General features: G+C 43.6%; 1 protein-coding gene across 2 annotated transcripts in view; it reads left to right on the forward strand.

Annotated features, from left to right (window-relative positions):
* The window catches only part of LOC147722937 (uncharacterized), a 417,291-nt gene that overhangs the window by 99,030 nt on the left and 303,167 nt on the right, over nt 1-15,094 (forward strand). For both annotated transcript variants that reach the window (XM_086965333.1, XM_086965332.1), the window contains exon 6: nt 3,355-3,488. In XM_086965333.1, the coding sequence (XP_086821459.1) occupies nt 3,355-3,488 (134 nt within the window). The remainder of the gene's footprint in view (nt 1-3,354; nt 3,489-15,094) is intronic.

Genomic DNA, 15,094 nt, shown 5'->3' on the forward strand with positions numbered 1-15,094 from the left:
AGTGGTGGTGTCACCTGAAGAATCCCCATCCCCGAGCTTGCAGCCTTTGTTCGTCTGGCAGCTCTCCCATTGAAATCCATTGGACACCCGACGGCCCAAAAGCACCCTGCACCCAGCTGCCCGAGTGCCACTGGAAGTGCAGCATCTGTTCTAGCCTACTTCCCCTTTTGCCACTATGTAAGTGACCAGGAGCTCCGCTCCCACAGCCGTGTGGCCTGCCTGCTTGCAGGACCGACCAAAGACCCCCTGACCGCCATAGGCTAACATTGGGCCTACTCTCTCTGCACCCGGCTGCCCCTGTGCCTCTGAGGGTGTAACTACTGTACCTACCTGACCCTGGGAGACCCCCCGAGTCTTACCCCAGAACTTAACTCTGCCATTCGAGTACTTACCTGAAAGCCCATAACTTACATGTTCTCCTTAGGGTAACATTGGCTGGTTTTCACTTGGAAATTCTTCTAAGTGTCGAGTTTTAAATATTCACTAAAAATCATCTGATCAACGAAAACTAAATTACTTACCTGTTACCAGGAGAGATCCCAGTGCTGGATCATTGTGCCCAGCTCTGCCCTTAAAAAGTAATTACAACTATGATTTTTCCGATAACTTGATTTTCCTCCATAGGATAACATTTCCTGGTTTTTGCCAGAAAGTCTTCCAAGTGTTGATTTTTTAAACATACAAATATTCCTTAAAAATCGCCTTTGTAACTGAAACTAATTCTTTCAACTGTTTATAGGAGATGCGGCAGGGCTGAATCCAGGATCCAGCCCGGAGTAAGAAAAACCTATGCAAAGTAATTGATATTGCATTTTCTTAGAAATTCCCATCGAGCTCAATGTTGTAATTGTGTTTAACTTGTGTTGCAAATTGCAACAACTGTACCTATTGCATTTAAGTCTATTGCTATTTGCATGTATTAAACTGTAGCATCTCATTCTGAGAAATACCTACTTGTGGTTCTAAAATAAAACATAAATATAATTTAATATACACAACCATTTGCCTAGAGTTCAGTTCTTGAGTGTGTGAGCCCATTTGCTGACTGTGTACAATAAATGCTTTACACTGTCCTCTGATACTGCCTTACTGCTTGACCAAGCTACCACTTTAGAGAGTAACGTTATGTCTAACTTTAGCCTCTGCCAAACCTCTGGGGACTGTGGACTTTGTGGACTCTGTTCTCACTGTACCTTACTTTGGTGCAGTATATACAGAGCCACTATCTTACAGTAGGGTATCCTGTGGATACAATTTGTCGCAGCCATGTATTTGCGTAATATTTGGGGCGGTGCTGGAGCTCGGGACATACCCAGACTGATCCGGGTGAAGGTGATGTGATGCCTCCATTTCTTGTTTCAGGAGCTGCACCAACAGGCCATCCTGCATATCTGGAGGCGATTACTCTGGTCACTTGTTGTGTTATATAGCTTAGTCAACCTGGGGGCCAGAGTTTCACTGTATGTCCAGTAGAACTTGGTAGGTAAACCATATGTTCCTGAGACTTTACCCGGTGCCTCGGACTTAAAACCACCCCATACCTCCTGCACCTGCATATCTCCCTGTAGCACCATTGCTACCTTGTGTCCCACCCTAGAGGCCCAGGCATTCATAACCGAAGTGTGTAATGCTTGGGAGGGTGGGAGAGGCGCTAAGTCGGCGGGTTTAAATGCATACGTAGTAGTTGTGAAACTCCATATTCTTGCCTGAGTGTATGCTCGCTCTCCAGAAGCATTGGCAATAGTATTTGCTTTTGATCACGGGACGGACTGGAAAGCCAAGCAATTAAGTGGCCGATTTTGTCCCGTTCGCTGTGTGCTTTAAGGAATTGGCGGCAGTCATAACCTCTTAGTCTCTCCGAAAGCTCCATCAATTTCTCCTTTGCTTCTGGCAGTTGCCAGGGTCATGGGGGCTTGCTCTTTCTAATGTGTCAAGTAGGCGTTCTTGTTGGGAAGCTTCTTTGCGGGATTGGCAGGTATCCAAGCACAATTGCTCAATGCATTGAATTTGGAATCTTAGAAAAATTAACTTGGCAGGTTTGAAAGGGAGTTCTGGAATACCGTGTTTTTCAAGGCATCTGTGATCAGTTTTCAGGATAGAATCGGTGGGTGGATGTTTCCTAGTGAAGTGAGCGTCATCGAGAATGGATTGTGGTCTGAGTACGTTTTGTCAAGGTAAAACCGAATGGATCACCCTGCTGCGGATTGGGTCAAGCGGCTCCAGCCATACAGGGTAGATGTGGCTCTGAGCATCAAGGCTTACTCAAAGGGACCAGTGCAAAGCATTTAATCGGCACCGAAACAATTGAAAAGGGCATTGACTCGGCCCTAAAAAAAACCAGTGTATGAAAATAGACTACTTTTATAAGCATGTATTCAACAAAACGAAAAGGATCCATGCAACTAATTTGACCCTTGGAAACATTCAAGGAAAACTCGTGCAAGTATCCATGCGGTTGGGCAGAGGAGTTTGGAGCAATCAACTCTGGCAGAGATTTAGTCAGGGGGGCCAGCGAAGTATTCAAAAACTGTTACCTCCACAGGAGAAGCGGTCTTCAAACAGTTTGCGGCAATTCACCTGTGTTGCAGTAGATTCCTTCGGAGTTGGACTGATGCAAGGGATGAAGGATGCCGAAGATGCGCCAAGGATGCTGTAGTTCCGATGTGGTCAATGGGCGTCATGATGCAACTACTCCTCAGTCCATGAGCTGAGTGAGGAGGTCCTGGAGTCTGGATGCTCTTCCTGGTATTTGTATCTAGATCTAGATCCTACATGGAAAGAAAAAGAAACCTAATGAAGATGTGGGGGGGGGGTTGAGGGATGGTTCCTTGGACTTGTAAGGCTCTACACTTGTGCCCAGGCTGCCAATTGCTGTTTACACACTGGAAAAGTGCTCTGGAAGTCTTGAGTTTATTACTAGCAGTACCAAAATCATCGGTCATCAATCACGACGCAGGTAGTTCATTAGGGACCATGCATGAAAGCATTCGAAACCATGCAGAACTGCAGGTGTATTGTACGTTCATGTTCTTTCAATCCTGGTCACAGCATGTCTAATAACAATCCCAAGCAGGACACCATCAGTTACTGTATCTCCCTTACTTGCATTCGCTTTAAATGAAGTGTTCTTAGTTCCCACTAGAAGTCAACATTTATTTGGTAGCTTGTTTTTCATTTGTCATTGCTCTGTGTATTTATTTCCACTCTGAAGTGTCCTTATTGTATTCGTTTTACTTAAAGTCTTGATTTATAAATTCTGTATTATTCAGATGTGAAATGCAGGCAGCACAATTAATATGCTAATTTCCTCACTATATCTGCTTTCCTTTAACTAAAGTGTTTGTCACTTTACAGGTTTAAAATATGTGGAGGAAGGCAAGAAAATTAAAGGCAAGAGGCACTACAGATGCACGTTGTGTGAGCATGATATGGCTATGCAAATTATGTTTGACCACCTAATTGGTCACAAACACAGAAGGTCCTATTTAGTAAGTAGCATGCCGTTTCCACAAATTTTTGTTCAACCTGCATCTTCTTATGCTTAACTTTAAAAATAATAAATTAGATGATGCCTGCCTTTTCCTTTATATCATTTTGCATAAAACCTTCTCTTCGGTGCAAAACGCCTTGAACTGTATCCGCATGGATAAAAAATGTGGTTTGATTGTAGGATTTTCCTGAACGAGTTTAATTTATTTTCTCGGTAAGAGAATCTGCAACAACTAATTGTCATTTTAGTTCATTTGAACTGTATGTTGCACTCTTGCGCCTGTTGATTTTGACGTACAGTACATGAGCAAAAAATAATTTCTTTGCCACCATGAAGGAAAAAAGAAGAGATGCATATGCTAGAAGATTATCTGGGAAGCAGCTGGCCTGTTCATCATGTGTTGTAGTTTACTATGGGTGTTTGTTTTATACACACAGACACACACACACCTCCATTGCAGGCTGTGTGTTGTGTGCAGAACAAATTGAAGAGTCTACGTGGCACACATCCCTTTGTGCCATGCCTACAACCCACTGCCCTGGCATAGGTAAGCCACCTCTCCAGCTGGGTGCACTGTACAGGTGCCTGAGCCCTGTACCCCTGCAGTGTCGAGACCGTTTTTAGACCTTGTAAGTGCAGTAATGCCATTAAGAGTATATGGTGCTTGTAGTTCGACATTACGAGCTCCACAGCACTATAATGTCTTAACTGAAAACTGGGAAGTTTGGTATCAAACTTCTCAGCACATTAAACCCACACTGATGCTAGTGTGGAATTTATTGAAAAATTCACACCGAGGGCATCTTAGAGGTGCCCCCTGAAAACCGACCTAACACTAGTGTCCAAGCTAAGTGGCTGCTTGCCAGCGGCCACCACCAGACATGTTTCTGGATCCCTGGGTCGAAGGCCTTCTGCTCTCGGGATCTGAAAAAATGCACATCCTGGGATGAGGTGCCAAGCCTCCTCCCCCAGGATGGGCAGTGTCCACGAAAGGGTAAGCTTCAAAGGCTTTTTGCCTTTGTGAGCTTCACCAGGCCTTTGCTGCTTCCAGCAACTGGCCCCCACCAGTTCTAACCCCCACTTTATTTTTTATTTTTATTTTTAGAGTTTTCTATAGCGCGAACTTGAACCGATTAGGTTATCAGATCGCTTTACATAGCACCAGTTCCGTTACATGTTATCACAGCAGTTTACATAGAATCAGTTACGTTGCACATTTCAGGATCTTGAACCGATTAGGTTATCAGAGCGCTTTACATAAGACAGCATTCGATGTCCAGTGCCCTCCTCCGCCGTGTAGCGGGGGACCACTTCCAGCCCTCCGAAGTCGTCGAGCTGTCGGGACTAGGCTCCTGGAATTTCAGCTGCCCCTTTACAAAGCACTTTACCTAAAATCAGTTACGTTACACATTTCAGGAACACCTTTCTTTTTGCTCTAGTGGATAGGGTTATCTCTTCACACGGTGGAAGGGGTACACCTGGTTATATTCCAACAGTTCCACAGGCGATTAGTCTTAAAAGCTATAATTCTAACACAGGGAGGGGATACACATGGATACATGTTGATCCCTGGTTTACTGCTGGAGCACTCAGAAGCCAGCAAACAATTTCTCTCTAAAGAACCTGAGAGCTCTTTGCTCTGTGTTTGTGCCTCAAGAACACTTTGCTCTCCTTGTGACGTCAAGGTTGATGAAGCCTAGTACTCCACCTTTCCCTCCCAGGCTTGCAGTGTCCCAGTAGGAAATCGGGTCTCAATGTGGCCTAATAACTCTCCCCATTTTCTACGTGGCCTAGTAAGTTCCTTAACTTTAGATGAGACGCAGTCTGCATTACAGTGTTCATCGCGCTGGGTCTGGAAAGATTTCTGCCGACACCTTCTCACTCGTTTTTCACCAACTTGTCATATGTCTTCCCGTGTCTTCTTTTTTCGTTTTCGAATACATCATCTACGCACACTAGTTAATGTGTTTGCTTTTAAAGATATAAATAAACTTTAGATCCTAAAGTCACACCCACACAATCTGTATAGCCACGATAAAAGTTTACCACCATCCACAGTCACGATCAACATTGATATCAAGTCACACTTTTATGACAGAATGTCACCCATTAGCATGCCCGCCTTATGTCACCAAGGGTCACCCATCACTATTTCACTCATGTAAATTCAATCATACAAATGTAACTTTTGTATCTATACCCAGCCCTGAAGATTCGCAGTCTGTTTCCCTGCGATGAAACACGTGTTGGCCAGAACAAGAGGAACAATAAATCTGTTTCCTATAACAAGGATTCTATCTCATTGAACTTTCTTTCTGTTGATTCTGAAACATTATTGATGTGCGCAACTCACTACTAAACCATAACCAGGACTCACCGAGCATTGTGATATTTTCCTAGAGCAGGGGCAATTGTTGTTTTTGTACAAATTAGTGTGGATTTGTAATCCACCATTGAGCGGTTACGAGGGATTACCGCCCGCCCTTTTGCCTGGAGTCTGACACTCAGTGACACGATACTGTGCGGCCACTAGGGAGTGCGCCTGTCCTAGTCTGGAATACCTCAAACCCTCCCAGTGTATCAATAGCTTATTGATTTCCAGCAAAGGCTGCCCCCCGCCATTTTAACATTCACGAATCACGTATCTACAACTAGCACGTTGTTTTAGAATCACTCCAACAAACATCTCCACACCAACATGGATAGAGATAAAATAGCAGCAGATCTCTTCGAGAACCTAGCCAAGGGCATGCCTACTCACACTGCCACGGCAAATGCTGGTCCCCCCCGTGTGGAGGGCCTCAAAGACAAATTCAAAAAATTAGAGAGACTCAAAAAACAGGAGAACTCACGCTGGTGGGATTCTACCACCCTTAAGCAATACATGCGTCTTAAACAAATACCGAGAGGCTTGCGCTCTAATACTTTCCCAACATATGATGATCTTGATCTAGATCTTGTAAAAAAATGGGAAGATTCTGTGACCAATAACTCTTTTGCCCTTATGGACATTCTGATAGAAAATGCTGATCGCAAGTCCAGTAAACTACTGGGAGAAATTGCGAAACTAGAGCAAGAAATCAAAGACCTCAATTTACCAGAACCTACTGTGAAAAATTACACTATTCTAGATGAGGTACTATTTAAACATCAGGAAGAAATAAAAAACAGGAAGGCCAGACAAATAAAAAGAGATGACGCAGATTACCGTAATGGTCGAATCTTTACCTATGACCGTAAATACGATTCTTTAGTAAGACCTCAAAACCCCAACAAAAAAAGTGGTAACATCTCATCCGCCCCGAGTTCTGTATCATCCAGCAATGCTTCCCTAAATTCTGCAGGTACAAGCGAACCCGATCGAGATTTACTAGATACCAACAGTACTCCTTTTTTAGTGGAGCTAGAACGGATGCGCAAAGGGAACAAGACCCAACCACCAAGAGATACCATAGATCAAAGACCCACAGAGGCAGCAGGGGTGGCAAACGAGGACTACAGAAAAAAACTGAGGTCAGGAACAGCAAGGAAATAGAGACCGAACAGAATGAGGTCCAAGTGGTCAATCTCTCCTCTTTTCCACTAACTGCAGACATGACTAATCTCCTTTCCAGAGGTTTAAACTTCAATCCCTTCTCAGTAGGAGATACATGCCAAACAAAAATAGACCTCTTTAAATTTGTAAGGAGCCTTAAACTGAAAAAGTATTTTGCTGGAAAAACTACTAACACTAGAAATGTTAAAAATATTCCTGATGTATTAACAGACAATGTGACTACAATAAAAGATATACAAGCAATACACCTATTGTTATCTATCACTGAATGCGAAGAGAGTCCCGTAGAGATGGGACAACTTCTAGAAGAATTAAACATAGATACAGACCTGGGGGTTGTGAGTGGCTTGAAAAATAAATCCACTTGGACACCAACTCTACCAGGTGGCAACAATATCGACATTTTCCACAAGCGTGTTCTGGATGACATCAACAGAATCAACACAAAAAAACTTAACGAAACATTTGCATTTAAAGATAACCTCACCAAAGGAGAGCGTTTTGCCCTCTCCACACTTACACAGACTTCCACCATTGTGATCCGCGAAGCGGATAAAGGAGGGAACATTGTAATCATGAATGCAGACGATTACAACAATGAAATACTAAGTCAACTAGCTGATACTTCCTGTTATGAACCGATTGCACTTAACCCCATGGGCATCTTAACAACATCCATTAACGACCACCTACACAAATGGAAAGAAGATGGCCTTCTGAACGAAGATGAATATATGTACCTCAAAGTGCACAAACCAACATTTCCATGGTTATATACCCTTCCTAAAATCCACAAAGATCTCCCCTTCCCACCAGGCAGACCAATTGTCTCTGGCATAGGGGGTCCTACCGAGAGATTGGCTGAGTATGTGGATTTGTTTCTAGGCCCACTGGTCAAAAATCTACCCTCATTCATCCAGGACTCCAAGCATATACTGAGTGTACTAAATGACCTAGAATGGCAACCAAACACCACCATCGTGACTATGGATGTAGTTGCCCTTTACACAAGTATCAACCCTGTCCTAGGGATAGAGGCCATCACACGAGTTCTATCCAACAGACCAGCTTCCTTGTGGGCGCACACCGATATGTTAATAACCATGATGACTCCGATTCTCAATAACAACTTTTTTATGTTCCAAAAAAATTGGTACCGGCAAAAACGTGGAGTAGCCATGGGCTCCAAATTCTCGCCATCTTTTGCCAATTTGTTTATGGGTTCCTTTGAAACAGACCATATTTGGGGTACTAAGGGCAGCCAGTACACCGACTCCATATTATTCTGGGGTCGGTATATAGACGACTGTATCCTACTGTGGACAGGCTCAGATGAACTTCTCCAAAGTTTTTTGAACACCTTAACCATAACGATTGGGAACTGAGATTCACGATGAAGTCCAGCAAAACCAAGATTGAGTTTCTGGACTTGGAGTTTTACATTCACAACAACAAGTTACACAGTAAACTTTACAGGAAGCCCACCTCCTGCAACGCTATACTTCGAGCGGATAGTCACCACCCACCACACCAAATCAGATCTATACCATTTGGGGAATTCGTCAGAGCCAGAAGAAACTGCAGCAATGACAGCGATCTGGCCGATACTGTACAAGACATGGAACGGAGATTCAAAAAACGTGGATATCCCCAAACCATCCTGTCCACAGCAAAAAAGAGACTCAATACAATCACGAGACCAGAGACACTTAGATGTACCAACTCGAAAAAGACAAAGGATTCCACAGTAAGGATGATCACAGAATTTAACAGTCTACACAGATCAATTCGTACCAGCATGATTAAACACTGGAACCTGCTTAAAAGTGATCCAGTACTTAGGGATCTTATTCCGCCTACTCCACAAATAACTTTCCGCAGAGGAAGAACCCTGAAGAACAGACTCAGTCCAACTGTTCCAAGAATAGACACAGCTCCGGACTGGTTGACACAACGCAATAAAGGTTTCTTCAAATGCGGATTTTGTGTAATGTGTAAATGGGCTAAACACAAGACAACGAAATTTACTGGTCCCAACGGAGACTCATATGACATCAAAACTAACATCAATTGCACTACAAAATATGTCATATACATAATTGAGTGCCATTGCGGAAAACAATATGTGGGCAGCACAATAAGAAGCCTGAAAGACAGGATCTCTGAGCATATGAGAGCGATACAAAAACAAGACCCCAAATATCCTGTTGCCCTACATGTTGCCAAATGCCAGTCAACCATTGAAGACTTCCGCATTAGCTTCTATGGCATTGAAACAGTACCCACTCACATCAGGGGAGGCAACCGAGAGCTAACTTTGAGACGAAAAGAAGCGACCTGGATTATGCGTCTCCGCAGTATTGAACTGGGCCTGAACTACGACCCTGAGATGCAATACTTCCTAGGGAACTAAATTAAATTAAATTAAACCGAAACAGACCTCACAAAGAACCGGAACATCTCCCTACACCCAATTCCACATTACCATAGGGGTACTATTTGTCTCAATCTAAACCTATATTACTTCACTTAACAAGACTTATGTTTATACTGATGTTTATATCTACACAACAATATATGTGCCTAATATGTGGTCTAACATGCCTTTCTTTTTTGTTGTCTGTCAAAAATCATGTAACTGTACATACTCACTGGATTCCTTCGTCTTATATCTGTATATATGTACTCTATTGTTGATTCGTCTGCTCAACGTCATTTCGAATTATATTAAACTAAACCGAGAATCAGTAGAATCAAGGCAATTTTCGTTTTAACACTCTCATTTAACCGGACATCTACCGGGTTCTTTCACAACTAAATGAATACGCCTTATTCTTGACTCCCTTTGTAAATTAACTTTGCCTAAACTAAACATCAACTGATTCTTGGGTTATATCCTTGACTCCGTGTATCAGAACGCCAAATTTTAGATCTAATCCTTAAACCACCTTTTCCGATTGACTCAGCCAACCCGACATTAGTTTATAGTAGTATTTTTTCTAATTTGGTCCAACGTTTCATCCAACTAAACGAAACGTTACCGCTCTAGTGTTTTGTAAGAATGACAGGGCGAATACCGGAAGTAGGCTTAAATAGAGACTCCAACTTCCTGTCAGGTGACCGCTTTCGGACAACGGCACCGGGAACTACAGGAGGGAGAATGAATATTTTCAGGTAAAATAACTCGCTTCGCATACTTAGCTTTCCCTTCCTTTAAACAAACCGCCTTATATTGAGAAAAGATGACACCATCGTGTGTTTCCATTACTTACCTTATAGGTGCACCCGCCTAAATACCGGATTTCTAGCGCAACAGCTCTAATCCTTTCTCCTCCCGGGGATGTTTTTCCTATGAACCTTTCAAGGTATGAATTTTCATTAATGGTTTGTTTATATGTAGCTCCAACTCCCATAATGACTTTACGGGACCTGATGCATATCATCATCTCGCCTCTCAACGTTTCTGAAATATACTATTTTTACCTGTAGGTATTACCCGACTACGCTTTCTAGCGCAACAATAATTCTTGTGGCCATATCACTACTTCCGGTTTTCTTTCCTAAAGGGTGAGTCACGTACTAATGCTTAGTTCCTTTTTTTGGGAACATAAGTACATTTAGCCTCACAATCAATATACTCCATTTCTCAACTTCCATAACCACAAAAATGCGTGTACTTTTCAAACACCTAGTAAATGTTATATCCGGCGTTCTGAGGTAAAATATACAAGTGCATTTCCAAGCACACTTTCCTAAATAGATACCTCCTTTCTCCGTGTTTGGCGTTCACATTAACCAGTGGCGTTTTACACAATCGAGTCCCAGAATAACACCGTAACAAACACGTAGTATATTAATTACATGGGAAAGAACAGTAGATTTCCATCATTTGTTGTTTTTACCATGCGTATCCTTAAAACTCATTATCTAAGATTCAAACAGGCTTAATAATTTTGTTTCTGTACATATGACAGCACTATTCGCCCCTGCCTAGTATATTCTATGTAATTGTCAATATATTTAACTATAAAACCTTCCTTCATGAATTTGACCGAATTAGAGAAACTATAAAGTCACTACAAGTCACAATGAAGCATGTAACTGCCCACAAGCACGGACACCTTCTCACTCGTTTTTCACCAACTTGTCATATGTCTTCCCGTGTCTTCTTTTTTCGTTTTCGAATACATCATCTACGCACACTAGTTAATGTGTTTGCTTTTAAAGATATAAATAAACTTTAGATCCTAAAGTCACACCCACACAATCTGTATAGCCACGATAAAAGTTTACCACCATCCACAGTCACGATCAACATTGATATCAAGTCACACTTTTATGACAGAATGTCACCCATTAGCATGCCCGCCTTATGTCACCAAGGGTCACCCATCACTATTTCACTCATGTAAATTCAATCATACAAATGTAACTTTTGTATCTATACCCAGCCCTGAAGATTCGCAGTCTGTTTCCCTGCGATGAAACACGTGTTGGCCAGAACAAGAGGAACAATAAATCTGTTTCCTATAACAAGGATTCTATCTCATTGAACTTTCTTTCTGTTGATTCTGAAACATTATTGATGTGCGCAACTCACTACTAAACCATAACCAGGACTCACCGAGCATTGTGATATTTTCCTAGAGCAGGGGCAATTGTTGTTTCTGGAAAGATTTCTGCCGATACTAGTTGGACTACGAGTTCAGCAGTTCTACTCCATCAACACACAGACCTTGCCTTTCAGTCACCACTGTGTGGTTAAAGCTGTTGGTCACCAAAGGTCTGTATGCAAAGAGCAGGCAGGAAGTCTATAGCCAGATAGGTTTGAAGCAAGCATTTACTATCATGACATGTTTTTCAAGGGCGATACAGTAGACACAGATGGTACTCAAAGTGACCCTGTGCTCACACACTGGTCCACAGAATGGTAGACATGTGCAATGGTCACTACGCTCTCATGTTAACTTGCACCTAGTGATGAAAGATCAGCCTGGTTTCAGGCAATTCCCATTAGCACATCATTCCTATCACCTGCGGAGGAGCCGTACTCACGTCCTCAGTTCTTCCGATGGCTTGCTGTGGTTTGTCCTCCTCAACTGAAGATCAGGTCCCATAACTCTGTGGATGTGGTTGAAGAAGCATACACTCTGCAGCGCACGCACTAACACCTTGTGACACAGTTGTGTGTGTATATAGGGACCTGAGATGCTATAGTCCCTTTCAATCATTTCCAAAAATCAAAAGTAGACTTAGGGCTCAAAATCAGAATGTCTCCCTTTCACTGAGTCCCATGATCCAAGTGGGAGGGAATTCAAGATGGTGAAAAGAGACAAACGGAGTGAAGAGGATGAGAAAAGCTCATAAAATCCAATACTGGGCGAGAGGAAGGGAGGGGGCCAACCCCATCCCTAAGGTGGGGGCGGCGACTAAAAGCACAACTCTGACCCAGCCAACCTGAGTGAGGCGTGTGTCCCCTCCCTCTGGAGGGTGGTAGAATAGGGGGTGTACCCACCCCAAGGAATGGACCCATTGGTCCCAACCTTTTACTTACCTGTAATGCCCCGAAATCTAGTATTTAGGGGTACCCCTGAACCTTGCCTCCTCAGACCAGAACCGACCAAGAAAAAAAGGACCGAAGAAACTTTACTGAGGTTAAGAGGAATACGCCCACCGGCATGTCCCCACCCCTACCGGCATGTCCCCACCTCGAACTGGCAACAGCGAAATCCCAGTATGTCCTGTAGCCAGCAACCTCAAGAACCCGAAGTACCTGCCCTGCCTTCCAAACCCAAGTCCTTGTCTCATGTGCGCACCGGATTTGCTCACCAAACACTCAGGCCCCACCCTGAGTCTGCACCACTCTGCAGCTGACTCCTACGGCCTGATTTTGAGTGGCCCAATACCACGAGGAGGTCTCCCTGGCGATCTTGACCGGAGATCTGTTGATCTCTGACCTTCCTCGACACTCCAAACGACGCCTGCAGTCTTTCTGGATGATCCCCATGACCGCAACTGGAGCTGGTAAGAAACTCGACATCCCACAGCCTTGGGTGTCCAAACGATTGTGTCCCAGCATCCCTAGGCTTCCCAACTTACCTCTCCAACTGGTGGTCCCCTCCAGAAGATCTTTGTCGCTGAACCTGCAGACTTGGTTGCAATCTGAGAATTCCCATTGAAGACAATAGGGCACCCAACTCCAAAACAGCACCCTGCCGCCCCTGCGGGTCCTTACTCGAATCCCCCTTTGCCCTGAGCCTAACACCAGAAGCTTTTCTCCCACAACCCAGTGGCCTGCTCGTTAGTAGCCGCCAACCGGAGGACCCCTGTCCCCAATTGGATAACAGTGGGCCTCAGCACTCTACCCAGCCGCCCTAGTGCCGCTGAGGGTGCTTTGAGAGTGCATCCTTGACCCTGGAGGAACTCTGGGGCTAACCCCAGAAAACCAACTTCCAAACCCAAGTACTAACCTTGAAACCGATAACCTCATTTTCTCCCATAGGACTGCATTGACTGCTTTCTTGTGACATTTTTGGGTGGAGTCGGTTTTGTATGAGAACTTGAAAAACTGCTAAGATCTAAAAACTGCTTTACGTAACTTTTTTCTAGGAAATGTCCCAGTGTGATATCTAGACATATCACACGAAGTAGTAAAGGTAATCCATAAGTAATCTGAAAAGTAATCTAACTAATTTGCACTGTATTTAAAGTATTTTCAAACCTGTAACAGTCATTTTCTTTCAACTTGCTGACATTGTTAAACCTGCCTTGAAAAGTACCATTTACTCTTACCTGTACCAGGCTTGCTTGGTTCTAGAAAATAATTATATCAAAAAATTATTTTTATACAAACCAAGTGGTCTGAGTTCAGTCTTCGAGTGTGTCACATAATTTGCTGCCTGAGTGTGTGCAACAAATGCTTAACACTTCCCTACTGCTCGCCCACACTACCACAAATGGATAGTGAGGTGCTATTTACTTTTAATTCTGCCTACCTTTGGCGTTTCACTGGACTCTGTGCACACTATGCCTCATTTTGGTATAATATATACAGATCCAGCTTCCTACAACCCTTTGTTGAAGCAGGGCTTGCATACTCTATTTTGACACCCTCTCAAACACAGGACTGGGGTGAATTCCACTAGAAGCTCGACTGCCATGGCTGCACTCCTCCCTGAGTGCATTTTTTGGACATTTGCACTGTGGCAACTTGAGTTTCAGCTCATACCTTTGCAAGCATTGCTGCCTGGACATCCAGTTGGCAGCCAATGCAGCAATTGAACAGACAGTGTTGTGGAGCCAGATATCTTAGAGTGAGTGTTGGGACAGATCATTCCTTTGCATGGTAAAGACCTGTACCCCTGCCCTAAGTGCTGAAATGTACTGTTTGAAAGACTAATGCTGATAGGGGAATATGATGGTGGGTTGGACATTGAGTGCAGTTAGGTGATTGAGCCAGGTTTGGGTGGTGGCGATTTTCGCAGGAGGTGAGATCAGAAGGAACTCAGTTTTTAGAGCATTTAGTTTGAGGTGATTGTCGGCCAACCATGATTGGGTGTTTCTTAGTGTGGAGTTCAGAAGTTTAATGTCTTCCGGGGATTGTAGCTTGAGGTAAAGTTGAGTGTCATCGGCGTACATATGGAAGTGTCATTCGATGCTTGAAGCAAGGTGGTGAGTGGTTCCATGACGAGGTTGAACAATGTGGGTGATAGGGAAGATCCTTGTGGGACGCCTAAAGTTACAGGCACAGATGAGGACAACACGTTGTTTATCTTGAACTTCTGAGACCGGTTATGTAGGAAGAAAGTGAACCATTTGAGAACAGTCCCGGATAAACCCATTCTTAACATCTTAACATCTCCAGTAGATTCTCATGTTTGACGGTGTCAAATGCTGAGGAGAGATCAAGAAGGATGAGGAGGCAGGAATCGTTGCGATCAAGGATTTGGAGGGCATCATAGATTATGTGCGTCATAGCCGTCTCCGTACTGTGTTTTGCTCGGAAGCCTCATTGATGAGGGTTGAGGAGGTCAAACTGATCAATGTGT

Source organism: Lissotriton vulgaris, chromosome 4_1, assembly GCF_964263255.1.
Source record: "Lissotriton vulgaris chromosome 4_1, aLisVul1.2, whole genome shotgun sequence".
NCBI classification, from domain to species: Eukaryota; Metazoa; Chordata; class Amphibia; order Caudata; family Salamandridae; genus Lissotriton; species Lissotriton vulgaris.